General features: G+C 40.4%; 1 protein-coding gene and 1 long non-coding RNA gene across 3 annotated transcripts; one reads left to right on the top strand and one right to left on the bottom strand.

The window, feature by feature from the left end:
- Window positions 1-5,389: 5,389 nt before the first annotated feature.
- LOC119023378 lies at window positions 5,390-6,980 on the bottom strand. Its single transcript, XR_005076248.1, has 2 exons — window positions 6,552-6,980; window positions 5,390-6,415 (listed from the first exon to the last, which is right to left on the bottom strand). It is a non-coding gene; the product is annotated as an uncharacterized LOC119023378 (long non-coding RNA).
- On the top strand, window positions 6,547-9,565 carry LOC119023376. Of its 2 annotated transcripts, none has more exons than XM_037105263.1 (7): window positions 6,547-6,653; window positions 6,987-7,144; window positions 7,304-7,480; window positions 7,692-7,919; window positions 8,122-8,337; window positions 8,599-8,654; window positions 8,742-9,565. In XM_037105263.1, the coding sequence occupies exons 1-7, from the start codon at window positions 6,630-6,632 to the stop codon at window positions 8,852-8,854; spliced, it is 972 nt and encodes a 323-aa protein (XP_036961158.1). In that variant the 5' UTR covers window positions 6,547-6,629; the 3' UTR covers window positions 8,855-9,565. The 2 variants fall into 2 exon arrangements, with proteins under 2 accessions (XP_036961158.1, XP_036961157.1); XM_037105262.1 differs by having other exon boundaries at window positions 8,739-9,565.
- Window positions 9,566-15,322: the final 5,757 nt, after the last annotated feature.

The raw sequence follows: 15,322 nt of genomic DNA, 5'->3' as shown, positions 1-15,322 counted from the left end.
ATATATACCATATCAGAATCGGGCAAATTCTGTTGCATCGTCATAACTTTAGTCTAATTGCATAAATTCTCCTTGATTTCAAATTCTTTCTGGTTGTTTTTAGCATGAATCTATAGTCGGTCAGCTGACCGCTTCACTACTTTCGTACGGAACGGAATAATCGCCACGAAATTTAGAAAAGGATGAAACTCAGTGACTTAGCAGATCTTCTGACTTTTCCTTGAGCGCCACCAACACGTCACTGCTGTCAGTTATACAACAACATATCTCAGTATCTGCTAAATGACCTGCCAAGAGATTTTTACAGCAGTGGTGACTTTCAAATCCTACTGGGGTGGAGCCTTTCTGTTCTCAGCTGCATGTTCTCCCCATGCTTGTGTGGGTTACCTTTGGGTACTACAGTTTCCTCCACCATCAAAACAGGTTGATTCTCCAGTCAATGGCCTTGACCAAGGCACTGACTGGAGTTGGGGTTGAGTATATTGGTCACTCGAGGTTGGGTGAAATGTAACGTACCAATTTCACTATGTTGACGATTGTACGATATGGGATCAAATAAAGATTCCTCTTCTTCTTACAAAGATGATGATTTGATACATGTGTAGCCTTTTTTAATGTTACTGATCTTCTTTTTTTTCTCTATTGGGGCCCTCTTCTGGCAAGGAGGCCTTAGGATCCTGCCCAGGACGATAATGATAATGTAAGTAATCAAGGGTAAGTATCACAAATATTGGAAGCCATATATACAGTATATTTGCAGTGAAAATAGAAATGTTGAATAACCAGTGATGGAATGTCAAGTATAGTTAATGCAAGTAAAGCATCTCACTACCTTCTTCAACTATTTATTATTTCCATTTTTGTCTACTCTATTCTTTCACTCCACTACATCTGTTTGATAACTTTAGTTCAAATGACTCTGCAGATTCAGATTATTCAGTGTTAATAGGCTTGTGACACGTAACCAAACAGATATTGTCGAGATCAGGACAGTGTGAGACAGCAGAGCAGTGACTACAGATACAGGATGTGTCAGAGCCAAAGTAGCCCTGCTGAATGCTGAATTTCAACCCTGATAATTGGTCATGATTGTTCTTTCCCCATCGAATGAAAAGATCACAAAGCTGCTAGCATGGCTTCATTTACAGTGGTCGTACAACAGTCTCTGAACCAGGTGACAAGCAGACAAAATGTTAGCTTTAAAATTAAAACAGTTAGAAAGCCATAGTATATCATCAGTTAGCCCCAGAGGGTATAGATGAGGCATTCAGGGAATATTATTCCATATATATATATATATATATATATATATATATATATATATATATATATATATATATATATATATATATATATATATATACTCCTTAGAATGTGGGTTGAATATTGTAGAAACTGAAATATTTTTCACTGACGTAAGCCCTCCTCTCTTAAAGAGTATGAAACACCAGCTGTAGAAGCCAATATTTCAGAAAGTGAGATACATCAAGCCTTAAAAGACTTCAGTCCTCAGGAAATTCCCCTGGTAGAGATGGTCTCTGTATAAATGTTCTCAAAGTGAACTGTCTCCTCTTCTTTGTATACCATGACATTGTCAAAAAAAAACAAAAAAACAGGAAATGCCTGTATCCATGCACATTACCAATATTTCTCTTCTGCCATAACCTGAAAAGAATCGTTTGAAATAAGTGTTTGGTGTCCTATTATTCTCAGTAATGATAATTCATGATTAAATTATAAACTTTATGATGAAAAGACCAGAATACATTTTAACTGGAAACTCACCGTTTTAATCTAATTTAATTTAATCTGAACTAACATAAACATTAGCAAACACATTACGATTAGGTTTAATTATTATTTTTTTAAGATTTACTAATTTAGTCATTTTTACTACAGAAAGTACTGGTATGACTGCAGCTGCTGGAAGATAATGGTGAATTATCCATTATCTGGGACAGTCCTGACAAAGCAGAGTCAGGGGTCACATTTTGCCATTGACCCATTTATACAGCAGGAAATTCACTGTGATGAGGGTATGGATCTCCACGCAGGCCTACTGACTTGTTTATCGAATTTTAAAAGGTTGAGTGGCACCATTTAACACCGGGGTCGATTCATCACATGATCGCTTCCTGCCACATCTGTCTCACTGATCCCCAGCCCTGCATGCAGACAATTAACAGGCCTACTGCAGAGGACCGAGTTTTTCATTTGAACGCTTATTGCCTTTGGAGTCGACAGAAGCTTCTCATCTGAGGCACCCACTCAAAGAGCACCACCTGATGTCACAGAGGAAGCTGGGTACTCATGTAAGGGAAAAGGCCAGAGGCCCTTAAAGCAATATCATCGAACTGCGGCGCCGGAGAGTCCCGGCAGTTTTAGACGTACGCATGCGCGAGAGCCACCGTTTTAGACATACGTATGTGCAAGTTGAACCTTTGAGACTGTGTACTCTGTTGCCCAGATACAAGAGAGCAACGCGGCGCACATGCCATGGACGGATGCCTATTTTTATATTTTTGTTCACGTATGATAAAATAGTAGCCGTACAACCGGGCATAGTAAGTTAATGTTTATGTTAGTAATGAATGTGAACCATTGTGGAAACCCCAGCACAAGTGTGATGGTACAGACCACCTCAACCAAGAAACATGGACCCAAACTGTTACACACTGCCTTGCTGGAGTTCAGCAGTATGTCCTATGGCTAGCTGGTGGTTGAGTGTTGTGGGGGTTTCCACGCATGCGTACGTCTAAAACGGCTGCGTCTAGAACTGCGGGGGCGGGGCCTTCGGGGCGCTCCAGTACCTGGCGGCGTCGGATGCACCGATGCATAACGTCCCATAGGTGCTCAATTGGATTTTAGGTCAGGGGAACAAGAGGGCCACTCAATAGCATTAGAGCCTTCGTCATCCAGGAACTGCCCACACAGTCCTGGTATCTCCTCATGGCTTATGAGACTGTGCTCAGACACAGCAAATTTCTGGTGATGGCACGTATGGATGTGGCCACCACATGCAAAACCATTCCCTTTTTGGGGCTGGTCTTGCCTCTCCATTGCACCTGATGTAACTCTCATTTGCCCCAAAGCAGGTGAAATTGATTCACAATCCCTTGTGCTTTCTAAATGGACAGATTAATATCCCTGAAGTTTATGTTATACTGTAACGATTAAGTGTTCCCTTTCTTTCTCTGTCCCATAGACAGTCTGTTGTTGTCTAAAAAATATCAATATCAAAAATCACACAAGCGAGCCACACTGCACTTGAACACTAGATGAGTGTTAATATGCAACGGAAAATAGTCCTCAACAACTGAACCATTTACTCCTGTTTAAGTAACGTTACACTACCAAGCTGTTTGAGGAAACTGCTTAGAAAACATAATTGTTTATCTAGGTTATGTTTTGAAATATAACCCTTCAGCCCTTTAAATAACAGACTAAATGAATTAATGATTTTCTGAATACACTCTGATTGGCCTCAATTCTTCTGTTCTTCAGCCTTGTGATTATCAGAGATGAAATAATTATTCATCATATTTCCTTACCATTAAATTAACAACTTATCGCCCGCAGTGTGACAGTCAAACCGGCACGAATGCAGTTATTCATAAAGATCTCGACTGTTCATGCAGCTATTCTCAGCAAGTATGGCTGAATAACCTCAAGCTGTCTATCCATTCAGTGTCCCATGACGGGTGATTAAACACGATCCATATTTGACCAACAGGACAAACTCCCTTTTTCATGCCTCCAACCAAAGAAACGAGATACCGTCAACTGTGAAATATGTAAAAGGGGGGAAAAAAATGTCTGTCATCGCAGGCAGTCTGTCATTGCCAGTCTTGATTAGCTCAAACTCTGCTGAGCTCAGTGTACTGTCCCGGCCCTCCTGACTCGAAGACGAGGTCCTCTGGGTTTTAGCTGTGACAGATTGAGGGTGTCAGGAGGAACTCCCAATGGTGTCTGAGTGCATGAGTGCGCGTGCATGCGTGTGTGTGTGTGTGTGTGTGTGTGTGTGTGTGTGTGTGTGTGTGTGTGTGTGTGTGTGTGTGTGTGATACACTGGTGTGACTCAGTCATTGGTCTGCATTGGTCTGCCTTCCCTGAATTAAAGTCATGTACTGTATGTATGTCATTAATTTATGTAATTACTTTTGGGGTAAAATAAACCATATTATACCTTAATGTCCCTGGATGCTGGGTTTTTTTGTTTGTTTGTTTGTTTGTTTTTTGATCATTTATTCAATGTATATTGTTAAATGTATTCCTGAAATTCCTTGTCTGAACTTTCTGTCCATGTATAAACGATGTATTATTTAAAAAGTGGCTGTTACTCCACATCTGAACCTCAGTGAAATGACAAAAGGCAGCTTTGCACACCAGAATTACTACTTCAACTGTAATTAGGCTAATGGGTCTTTAGGCTGCAGCAAGCAACACAGACAGCAGTCCACACTATGTCAGACTCCTGAGTTTTTGGGGCAACTTTGGGGCACTTCCTGTGGTCAGAGATGGACAGCGGACCACCAGCTTCAAGGGAAATCTATCACTACTGGACAGTTACTGGACTTGGCTGAATGCGAGATTTGTCCTGTGTGGAGAATCACTTCAGGAATGACACTAAGAAGATGTAATATGCCATACTTTTGTAACATGAGAGTTCGGTGTGTGGTGGTTTGTGCAGTCTTAATGATAGAAAGAGCAGGATGGAGACGGATCATTTACATAAGCAGTTTGACCGCACTTCAGCTTAACAACGACAACTTCACTTCCTGATTAAAAAAAAAAAAAAAAAAAACCTCTCTTCCTGATTCTGACTCACATGTGACTTGACTAACCACTCAGAAGCTAGAAGGACTGAGGTAAATGTACGGCAACCCAAAAGGTACATTCAACACGTCTATGCTAACTGAAAAGATTTCAGCGTGAAAATATGTAAATACCCATAACTGTAATCATAAAAAAGTTATGTTAACTGTGTAAACATTAACATGTTTTTAATGAATTAACTCAAGAATGAATTAAATATGAATTAAATTAACTTCTAAACTTTACACTTTTCTAACTACAAATAATGTGGTCTTTATTACACAATATACATACACAGTCATCACTATAGTTATTAAATAAAGATGTAATAATGTAATATCCATGATTTGAATCATATTATGCAAGATACCTACCGTTGTAAAAGGTTTGACAACAGAAATGATATCTAGGACCTAGGATCTTGCCGAGCATCAGTGGCTTTTATAAACTTTTGTTTTGTTATTGGAGTAATAAAATGTAGGTATTTAACTAAGCATCCATGACATATGATGCACTTTGTGTAGTCAATGCTTTTATCCTGCTACAGGAAGGAACATACAAAAAAATAAACAATATTGGTCAATATCATTGTATTTATGAAGTAGTGGATGCAATTGTGAATAATTGCATATATTGTTCTTTAAAAAAAAGTAATATTTTTAACATAGCACATGTAGTGCAGCCTCCATCTCAAAATACTCACTCTATTCTTTACTTGTGCCGAATTCACACAAAAGTGTAGGTGTGGCATAGGTGTACATGTGACCCCACACAGCACTGCACAAACAACAAATGGTTGGTATGTCACATGAAATACTCCCTTTTATCAATGATAAAAAATATAGTGATAAAATGAAAAATATAGTACAAGTTACAATTCTTTCAATTGCTGAAACGCCAGAACAACTAAAATTAGCATAGGTGGCAAACAAATATTGCCCTTCTGTAAATTATATTAATAAATACATTCTCAATATTGTATAAAGAAATAATATTTAAAGTATATTTATCTCTTTTGAACAGCAAGCAATTGAAAAAAAAAACCCAAGTGCACTGCTTATTCACTTTGGGGAGACAAGAAATAGAATGTTGTCAGTTAACAGTTATGTCAGTTAGTCATGCCAGTTTGCATTGTTTGGAGCCAGCCTGTAGCTTTCCAGTAGCTAGTAGAAAGGTTATCTTGGACTCAAATGGAAGCTTATGAATTAAGGAAGATTTCTATATACATTATTAAGCATATATATTCTCCATAAAATGCTGAAAAATAATAATTTTCATGAGAATTTGTCAGGGGAACAGTACTTTTTGTTGTCTTTTTTTGGGATGTTGAGGGTGATATCTTAGTTATCTTAGAGTTGCAACAAGCCCCAGAATCTTTTTTCATGCCTCCCCCTAATTTTATAGTTGTATGACTATTTATTCCATTGTAGTACCTAAATATTTGCATTTACATAATTTCGCCAGGAAAATTACCCCAGAAGAGGGGTTTTGGCCCCCGGTAGCTTTCCAGGTTGTGATCCTTGAATCCTAGATATCATTTCTAGTGTCAAACCTTTTACAGCGCTCCGTGTCTGTTTTCCAAAATTCCTGGATTTTGCCCCCTGGGTAAGAAGTAGAAAAAATGATGCCTAAAAATGTGTTTACATTCCAACTGGTGTTGCTAGGAGAATGGTTTCCTCCTGATCTGAACTTTATGGAACACTTTTGACTTTGATCCAAAGCTGTTCTAGAACTGACCTCACTTTGAGAGGATGTATTAAGCTTAGTTTCAGTCGGGTTTACAGACACATCTTTGGGTTGATTCGAAGAGGAGCGATGTATTCAAACACTGTAAGACAGGTAAGTCACCCTCAAACCTTTCTACTTGGGAATCTGTATGTTCAGTTAATGTGAACCAAAGTACATGCAAGATTTTAACAACTCATTACTGAACATTAACTCCCAGAGGAAATGCACTTAATTTTAATAAGACCTCAGACAATCAGTTGATCATAGCAATGTGGAATATGAAAATAATACATGACTGTCAATGTAAAAGACCTAAAGCATATGTTTAACATGTTTTGTGTAATCTTATTGTGGACAGAAACCAGTGGATGGTAGCAATTGTTATGTTTCTTCAAAAGGACAGAAAGTAACTCTTTTTTCTTGTTTTTATCCATTTTGTTCCAGCATTCTGAGAGAAAAATGTCATCTGATGAATCCTATTCATGTGATGAATTCTATTCATCGGATCAATCCCGTTCATCTTACTCGCCATTCAAGCTCCTGGTTAAGCCTGCATCAGCCGAAAACACACTGGTGCCTGAATATTGGGAGAGTACCATTGGGTAAGATATCTTCCTCTGGTCATTACTCATTCCTCAGATTAGAAGATTGTTCAGTTCGCCAGAAATTATAGCAAATATGAGAGGAAGTTTATATTATTACTTGAGATGTCATGAGATAACAAATTAATTGTGGGTGTGTGTGTGTGTGCGCACGTCTAGTTTCTGGAATAATGGGGTCAGGGTATCAGGAAGGTCCAGGTGCACATCTTCAAATGACACATTTGAATGTGAGCCTCCTGCCACGCCTCTGAAGGATGATGCCAGCAAGAACGTCCTGGTTAAGCCTGCGTCCGTTGAAAACACACTGGTGCCTGAATATTGGGAGAGTACCATTAGGTAAGATATCTTCCTCTGGTCATTACTCATTCCTCAGATTAGAAGATTGTTCAGTTCGCCAGAAATTATAGCAAATATGAGAGGAAGTTTATATTATTACTTGAGATGTCATGAGATAACAAATTAATTGTGTGTGTGTGTGTGTGTGTGTGTGTGTGTGTGTGTGTGTGTGTGTGTGTGTGTGTGTGTGTGTGTGTGTGCGCACGTCTAGTTTCTGGAATAATGGGGTCAGGGTATCAGGAAGGTCCAGGTGCACATCTTCAAATGACACATTTGAATGTGAGCCTCCTGCCACGCCTCTGAAGGATGATGCCAGCATTAACTTCCAATCAGACGACAGCACTCCAGTTCTCCATATTTTCCCATCAGACATTATCCTGGTTAGTCCTGCATCAGCCGAAAACACACTGGTGCTTGAAGACTGGGACTGTGCGGATAGGTGAGATATCTTCCTCTGGTCATTACTCATTTCTCAAATGAAAAAAATGTTCAGTTCACCAGAAATTATATCAAATATGAGAGGAAGTGTATATAATTACATAAGATGTCATGACAATAACAAAATAATTGTGTGTGTGTGTGTGTGTGTGTGTGTGTGTGTGTGTGTGTGTGTGTGTGTGTGTGTGTGTGTGAATGTTTAGTCTCTGGAATGATGGGGTCAAGGTATCAGGAAGATCCAGCTTCACATCTTCAAATGACACATTTGAATGTGAGCCTCCTGTCACGCCTCTGAAGGATGATGCCAGCATTGACTTCCAATCAGACGACAGCGCTCCAGTTCTCCATATTTTCCCATCAGATTTTGATTCTGTGTCAATTGAAAGTACACTGGTGCTTGAGGATTGGGAGATCATTAGGTGAGAAATCTTCCTCTGGTCATTACTCATTTCTCAGATCAAAAAATTGTTCAGTTCGCCAGGAATTATAGCAAATATGAGAGGAAGTTTATATAATTACTTAAGATGTCATGGCAATAACAAAATAATAATCTGTTTCCTTTTCCCCTTCACTCACTTCCAAATCAAATCTACACACATAACAAGCTGGAGCTAGTTTTCAGCTGTTGAGATGTGATGATTACAAGAGAAATAACCATCTAACTTTTTGTGTGTCTTTAGTTTACAGTCTGAGCAGGACAACGTGTCCTTGACATCTGAGGAGTCACTCACACATGGTAAGTAACAGTCGCCTCCACCTGTGTCTCACTTGTGCATTTTGGAGTTTGGCTGAAGTGTATTTACTGTCCTTTCATTTTCAGAAGACCCTGGGAAGAAGAAGAAGAAGAAGAAGAAGAAGAAGAATTGCATGCGACACTTCTTCTCTTGGATGAGGAAGACCTTCTGCTGCTGTGTTGCCTGCGTTGATGATGATTAGGGAAGTGTGAATCTTCTTAGTCTTCATCAGGTTTTCTCCGGGTTGCTCCGGTTCCCCTGTCATTACGTTTGTAATATGAAAAAAAAAGTTCAACAGGCAACTCAAAGAAGCAGGAATGTCTAAATGACCATCTCCTTTCTTTTCCCCTCCCCTTACTTCTTTTTCTGTCTTTTCACTCACGGCTCATTCTCAGGCGACATCGGGACGCTTCTTCCCTTGGATGAGGAGGACCTTCTGCAGAACAGAATTTCTGTTGTGTTTTCTTCTGTCCTCTCTAGGCTGGAACAGGTTTTCTCCGGGTTGCTCCGGTTCCCCTGATGTTACATTTGTAACATGAAAAACAGCTAACCAGTCCACTGAAGGGAGCAGCGCGAACTAAATCTCCATCTCCTTGCTGTTCACCTCTCCTCGGACAAAGGAGAAGAAGAAGATACATAATAATATGTATCTGTTCTGTACATGCGACATCTATTGCACGTCTGTCCGTCCTGGAAGAGGGATCCCTCCTCTGTGGCTCTTCCTGAGGTTTCTTCCATTGTTTTTTCTCCCCTGCTGAAAGGGGTTTTTTTTCTCAACATGGCAAGTTTTTCCTCACTCGGATCGAGGGTCTAAGGACAGAGGGTGTTGTTCACTGTTCAGACTGAAAAGCCCACGAGGCAATGTGATTTTGATTTTTTTGGCTCTATAAATAAAAATTCCTTTGAAGAAGAAGAACTGTGCCATTTTTAAGCCTTTGTTTCTTAAAGCACACTATATTGCTCTCTCTCGCTGTTGGTTTAGTGCCCTGTGTAATCAGTCGCTACACATTCCTGTTTGGTTATGAGGACATTAGATTTTCCTCCTAAGGCCCTGTGTCCACAGAACATCTTTTCTTTCTGAGCGCCAGTGTCTTCGATCAATTGTTCCAAATGAGAACAGAGTGTAGACACCAAGCGCCTTTTTTCAGGGCGCTCCACCTATTTTCTCTCCACCTCAGTTCTCTGAAATTATCAGAGAGGCGCTGGTGTGGTGGTAGGTAGGGTAAGGTGGGGTGGGACTTGTCATTATTCAAATATTTTTATTGGGTTTTGAATTGTAAACACTTCACAAGTCCCCAAACAGCAACCCCAACATATACAATAATAAAATGACAATAATAACCCAAAAAATTTATATTAAGGAGAAAAAAAAACTGTCATGTTACAGAGTTACAGTGCCTGTCAGTCAATTATGTCCTAGTGTTTCCAGCAGGGAATTGTAAGTTAAAATAATTCAGAAATGGCTGCCAGACCTTATAAAATCACTGGGTTGAACCCCTGATTGTGTGTTTCAACTTCTCAAGTTTCAAGTGTGCCATTACGTCCTCAACCCAGCGCCTGTGTGTGGGAGGCATATCTGACTTCCAATTACACAAAATAAGACGTCTGATCAATAGAGATGAAAACACAATGGTGTCTGATTGTGCACCAGATATCGCCAACTCAGCAGGGGTCACACCAAATATTGCGATTTCAGGAGCAGGGCTTATCTCTCTGTCACAGATGTAAGAAAAAGTATCAAAAATGAAAGACCAAATTAAAGACCAAAACTATGTATCGCTGTATGCATAACAGACTCCAGTCTACTACCTTGGTCAAGATTCTGTGGTCGCAGCAGAGTAGACTCACAGGCCAAAATGACTCACATTTCAGAGTCCTTTCCTTTCTGAAGGACTGAGATGGTGGCCATGGTCACTGTAGGAGGGAGAGTCTCGCGCTCCAATGCCTCGGTAGATACGTTTTGTAAAAGACGGCTTAGTTTGAATGAGAATTTTTTTGAAGAATTCAATAGGGAGGCCGACCATGTCCACGTTGAATTTGAATTTGAGAGAGAGAGAATGAGAGTGATTAAGAGAGAGAGACCTAGTGAGATACTTCAAGGGACAGAAAGAGAGCGAGAGAGAGGAATGTTCCCATCTCTTTCTGTCTCTGCTGTGTTTTATTGGCCACATCTGGTAGGTGTCAGATCAGTCGCCACAGCCACACACTGACTCCCTAACATCCGTGTTTGTGATTGCTCATTGTGATGTGAGACGACAGTTAGTTTACACTGTAAATGTGTTTGTTTGTGAATTTGTGCAACCTGCTACTTCTGTGTATAAATACAATACATACATACATACATACAGCACTAAACTGTTCCTGGATAAAGGTTTGTGTGTGAGTGTGTGCGTGTGTGTGTGTGTGTGTGTGTGTGTGGTTTAATTGTGTGCACATGCATTTTTGCCTGTGTACGTGTGTGTCAGTGTGTGTACGTACGCCCTGCGTGTTGGTTTGTGTGTGGTTGGAGGGCTGAGTGCACGAGGGCCAGGATCTCGTCTGTGAATCACACGTCTCCCATCAGTCTGACAGCATTAAGCCGAGCACGATCAATATCCCGAGGGCCTCCAATCCTGCAACTGAACGACACAGAGGGAGACAGACACACCAGAGGGTGACCGAGAAAGGGTGAAAGGGGGAGACAAAAGAGAGTGTGATGGAGAAGTGGCTTGTAAAATGATGGATAAAAGCGGCGAGTCCGACGCTGCGTTCGCATTGCAGCTGAAGCGTCTCTGGTCTCATTTCTGTCCTCACACTGAACTCACACAGTCAGATGGTGTCTGAGTCCTAATTGGCAGATCAAAACTTTTACACACCTGCAGTCGCATAGGAGATCAATAGTTGACAAAATCAGGACGATTAAAACTTCTCCACACTGCTCTCCTAACATGCAATCAGGAGAATCTAAAAATGTTCCATTTCAGACCTTCATCGGTTTATTTTAAAAAGCAAGCGGGGAAATCATTTCGAGTAGGTTGTCTCACCCATGTGGACTAATCATGTTACATTACAGGCTGACATCACTCACGATCAAACAATATAAATACACATTAACTGTATACAGTCACTTCATGGCACCATAGGCCTACAAAAAAAATTCTCAAATGCAGAAACAACATTCAATATGTTGGTCAAAATGTACACAGTTAAAATAAGGCTACAATAACAAGATAAATATGGTGATACAAATTTGTCTGGAGCTTAACAAGATGTCCTCTAGAGCCTGTCCCTAAACATGGAACCTTGGAAAAAGACGCAGGGATCATTACGTCGCTGAATCTGGCTTTGGTGCCGGTGACTGTGGTGTCGGCTGTACTGAAGTCAATGGGAGAAACGCACCAAAACCCAACATATCTACGTCGCATGACTTCTGAAGAAAATGCCTCCAGAAAATGAAAGAACAGACTTCAGAGAGGAGGTTAAAGTCAATTTTTTTTTTAATCGGCACGTTATTCATCCCTCACTATGTTTGGAAAAAAAAGCATCTGTTCACAATTGGATTGCAGTCTCTTCTGTGACATTTGGTCGGCCTGCCCAGTTAAGTCAAAATATTATTAGCCACGTCAGTCATTTGGAAAGAAATCAGTGGTTAACCAACTCTCTGAAGTGTGTCACTTCATTTTCAGGAGGCATCTTGCACAATGAAAAAAAGATCTGAAAGTTAACCTTGAAAGACTGCCTCTGTAAGAAACTCACCGCTTCATGCTTGGAGAAGAAGGGGAAACAAACGGATTGTTAGAGGCTTACACATTCAAAAAGTTCCAACTCATGGTCAGTCAGACGAGAACACTGATAAACGATAAAATGTTATGAATGAATAAATGTTCCTGGACCTCATCGAGGTCTTGCAGCCGACTTCGGCCATTGATCAGGACTCTGTAAACAAATGTCAACACAAGCTACAAACCAAGCTGAAGAAAATACAAATGCAATACAGGAAATGATCATAGAAATAAGATATATATGACTCGGAAAACAAAGGACCCAGCGGACCATCTCGACTTGCAAGAGAGTCCAATCAGCAGAAGCCTCATACCGCTATGATTCAAGTGGTCTCTTTCACACTGCTCCTCTTTTAGACTTGTGCAGAAAGAACAAGGGAGGCCGAGCGGTCATCCCAGAACAAGCCAACCTTGGACACACACCCTCACAAAGACACATTAATTAATGTTTCCTCTGTGGAATAATCATATGACCAGATGTCCCTCTTCTGCAAGGTTCATTTGTTCCCGCCAGTGGTATAAATGCCTCTGGTTTGAGAGTGGGTTTGTTTTAAACAGATACAGGAAGACATTTCTTCTCTTAAACTACAGACAGTGCTGACAGAGCTGCCCTCAGCATTCTCAGACCTCAGACTTTTGGGAAAACTCTGACATAAAAATGATACAGGCAGAATATCAGAGAGGCGATACAGCTCACATCTCAACAAACAAAAAACACACAAGGGTTTAACAGAAAATGCCTCCCCAGGAGCGAACAGTGGTCTCGGGATTGAGAAGCACCCGAGCGACTGTGGCATGTCCTGGTCTTCCCTTGCCGCTCTGATGTAAGTCTCACTCTTGACGCCTGAACGCACCTTTTCATCGTCACTAGCTTCTGGCTCCTCGTGAAAATGAAACAGTGCATTTCGGAGTGCCGGAGTTCTTCAGATTCTTCTTCATGCAGGTGGGTGTGAACAGGGTGCATATCAGTCACAGACTGGAGTGAACACGCTCCTGCTCAGGTCGGAAAATGTTTCACCTTAAAACAGTTGATCTCAAGTAGAAATATTTTTCAATTTGATTGAAAACTGATGCTTTCCTGAGACTTTGTGACTCCAGTTCCTGAACATATACAGACAACAAGAAGAAAGGCGAGAGGAAAATAACTTAACTTGAGCCGTAACACAGACATACACTTTGTAAATATTTGAAATGCTAGCAAGCTACAGCTGATATCTGTACACTCTGCTTTTTGTTTGTTTGACTGCAAAAGCATTCCAGCATTTCCACTAATAAAGAGAGGTGACTCAGCAGGCGGCTTTATTTTTCAGCCCATAAGCTCTAAAAGAAAAATCACTGTGTGTGTTACAGCACCAGACGGCAGACAGACACAGTCAGCGACGAGCTGGTACAGAATGGATAATTCACTTACTACAAACACATGTATTTCCCTCAGGAGTTGGTGGAGACCAAAACCCGAGCTAAAAGAGATTAAATATTGGACTGGTGCTACTCAGAATGAATGCTAAAGTTGCTCCGCATTTGTGAAATGTGCAAATAGGCATCTGTTAAAATAGCAGTTTGAAAGAATTTAAGTTTAAAACATCACACACAACATTTTCAACAGAATGTGAAGACACAGACGAAGAGCTAAGACCAGCTTAACTGCCATTTTAACTCATTGTGAAACACACTTCGTTCAAACTCCACTCTCGGTTTGTCGTTCCACAATTACCTCCGGTTTGATCATAATACAGTTTTTTCTCAGTCACTTTGGTGCTTTTCTCACATCACTATTAACATTTGCACAGCAGTTAGTGCGTTTCTCAAAGCAATTAGTGCAAACCGCAAAACCAAGTGGATAACCTGCAAAAGCACGTCACTTGCTCAAAAATAGTCCATTCCTCAAAAGCAAGTATTCATGTCAATGAAACTGCCAGTGTCATCAAAATGAGAAGTCTTGACACCATCGTTTAGGAACAAGATAGTCAAATGGCTTTGTCATGTTTTCATTATGACAGTTTATTCTCTCAGTGTTTTCCAGGGCAAAAAAAAAAGGTCAGAACTCGGACGCACTTCTTTCAACCTTATTGCATTGTTTGCAATCTGCACAGAACAAATGGCTTCCTCTTGCCATGGGGTAAAAAAGGGCCCTCTTCCACCTCTGCGAGGTTGTCTTTCAATTCTATGTGGTGCAGAGTAAAATTACAGTAATGTGCAGTGAACATGATATATTATTATTATTATTATGCTGGATTACTGTCTAATACTATACATATCTGTTCACCCTACCAAATGTTTCAATGATTGAATTCACGGTGGTTCCTCCAACATTTGGTTGCACCCTCCGACCAGCCTCAGCCATTGTGAGGCCGTGACCGACAACATGGTGCACAACTGTAGCCCTAATTTCATTAGGAATCTGCCTATGTATTTGGCCTCTTCTCCCTCTTCCCCTGTTTTGTCCCCTTCCCCTTCCTCCCCACATCCTCACCCCCTCTTCCACGATGCTGACCTTCTATTTCTGTGTCACAGAATTGAGTGACTGTGAGCAAGTGGCTTGTCACTGGTTACAACTAATACTTCACACACCTCCTCGTGAGAGAAAGCTGAAGTTCACCTGAGAGCAAGTGTTCAATTTAGGAGACATTTCCAGGAAAAAATGATAAAGAAAGGTTTAAAATTAGTTTGACGGAATTTGATAACTAGTTCAACAATTTTGTATGTAATGAAGAATATTAGTTTTATTGCGAACGACTATTCAGCATCCATAAGTACAGTTCATTTCGACTGACATGACATAAGCAAATCATAATGTCATAAAACAGCAGAGAATTGTATGAAAGCAACTGATAAATGTCCAAAAGCATTTGCAATTTGTTCAGAGGAAGGAGAAAGTGCTACTATGATATGCACAAATGACCAAATGT

This window comes from Acanthopagrus latus, chromosome 7 (genome assembly GCF_904848185.1).
Source record: "Acanthopagrus latus isolate v.2019 chromosome 7, fAcaLat1.1, whole genome shotgun sequence".
In the NCBI taxonomy this organism is placed as follows: Eukaryota; Metazoa; Chordata; class Actinopteri; order Spariformes; family Sparidae; genus Acanthopagrus; species Acanthopagrus latus.
The sequence above is the reverse complement of the archived record's forward strand: the minus strand, read 5'-3'. Positions and strand labels throughout refer to the sequence as shown.

Coding starts and splice junctions, on each gene's coding strand:
- LOC119023376 (XM_037105262.1), top strand. CDS start 6,630: ATGTATTCAAACACTGTAAGACAG. Junction 6,654..6,986: donor ATTCAAACACTGTAAGACAG/GTAAGTCACCCT, acceptor ATTTTGTTCCAG/CATTCTGAGAGAAAAATGTC. Junction 7,920..8,121: donor GACTGGGACTGTGCGGATAG/GTGAGATATCTT, acceptor GTGAATGTTTAG/TCTCTGGAATGATGGGGTCA.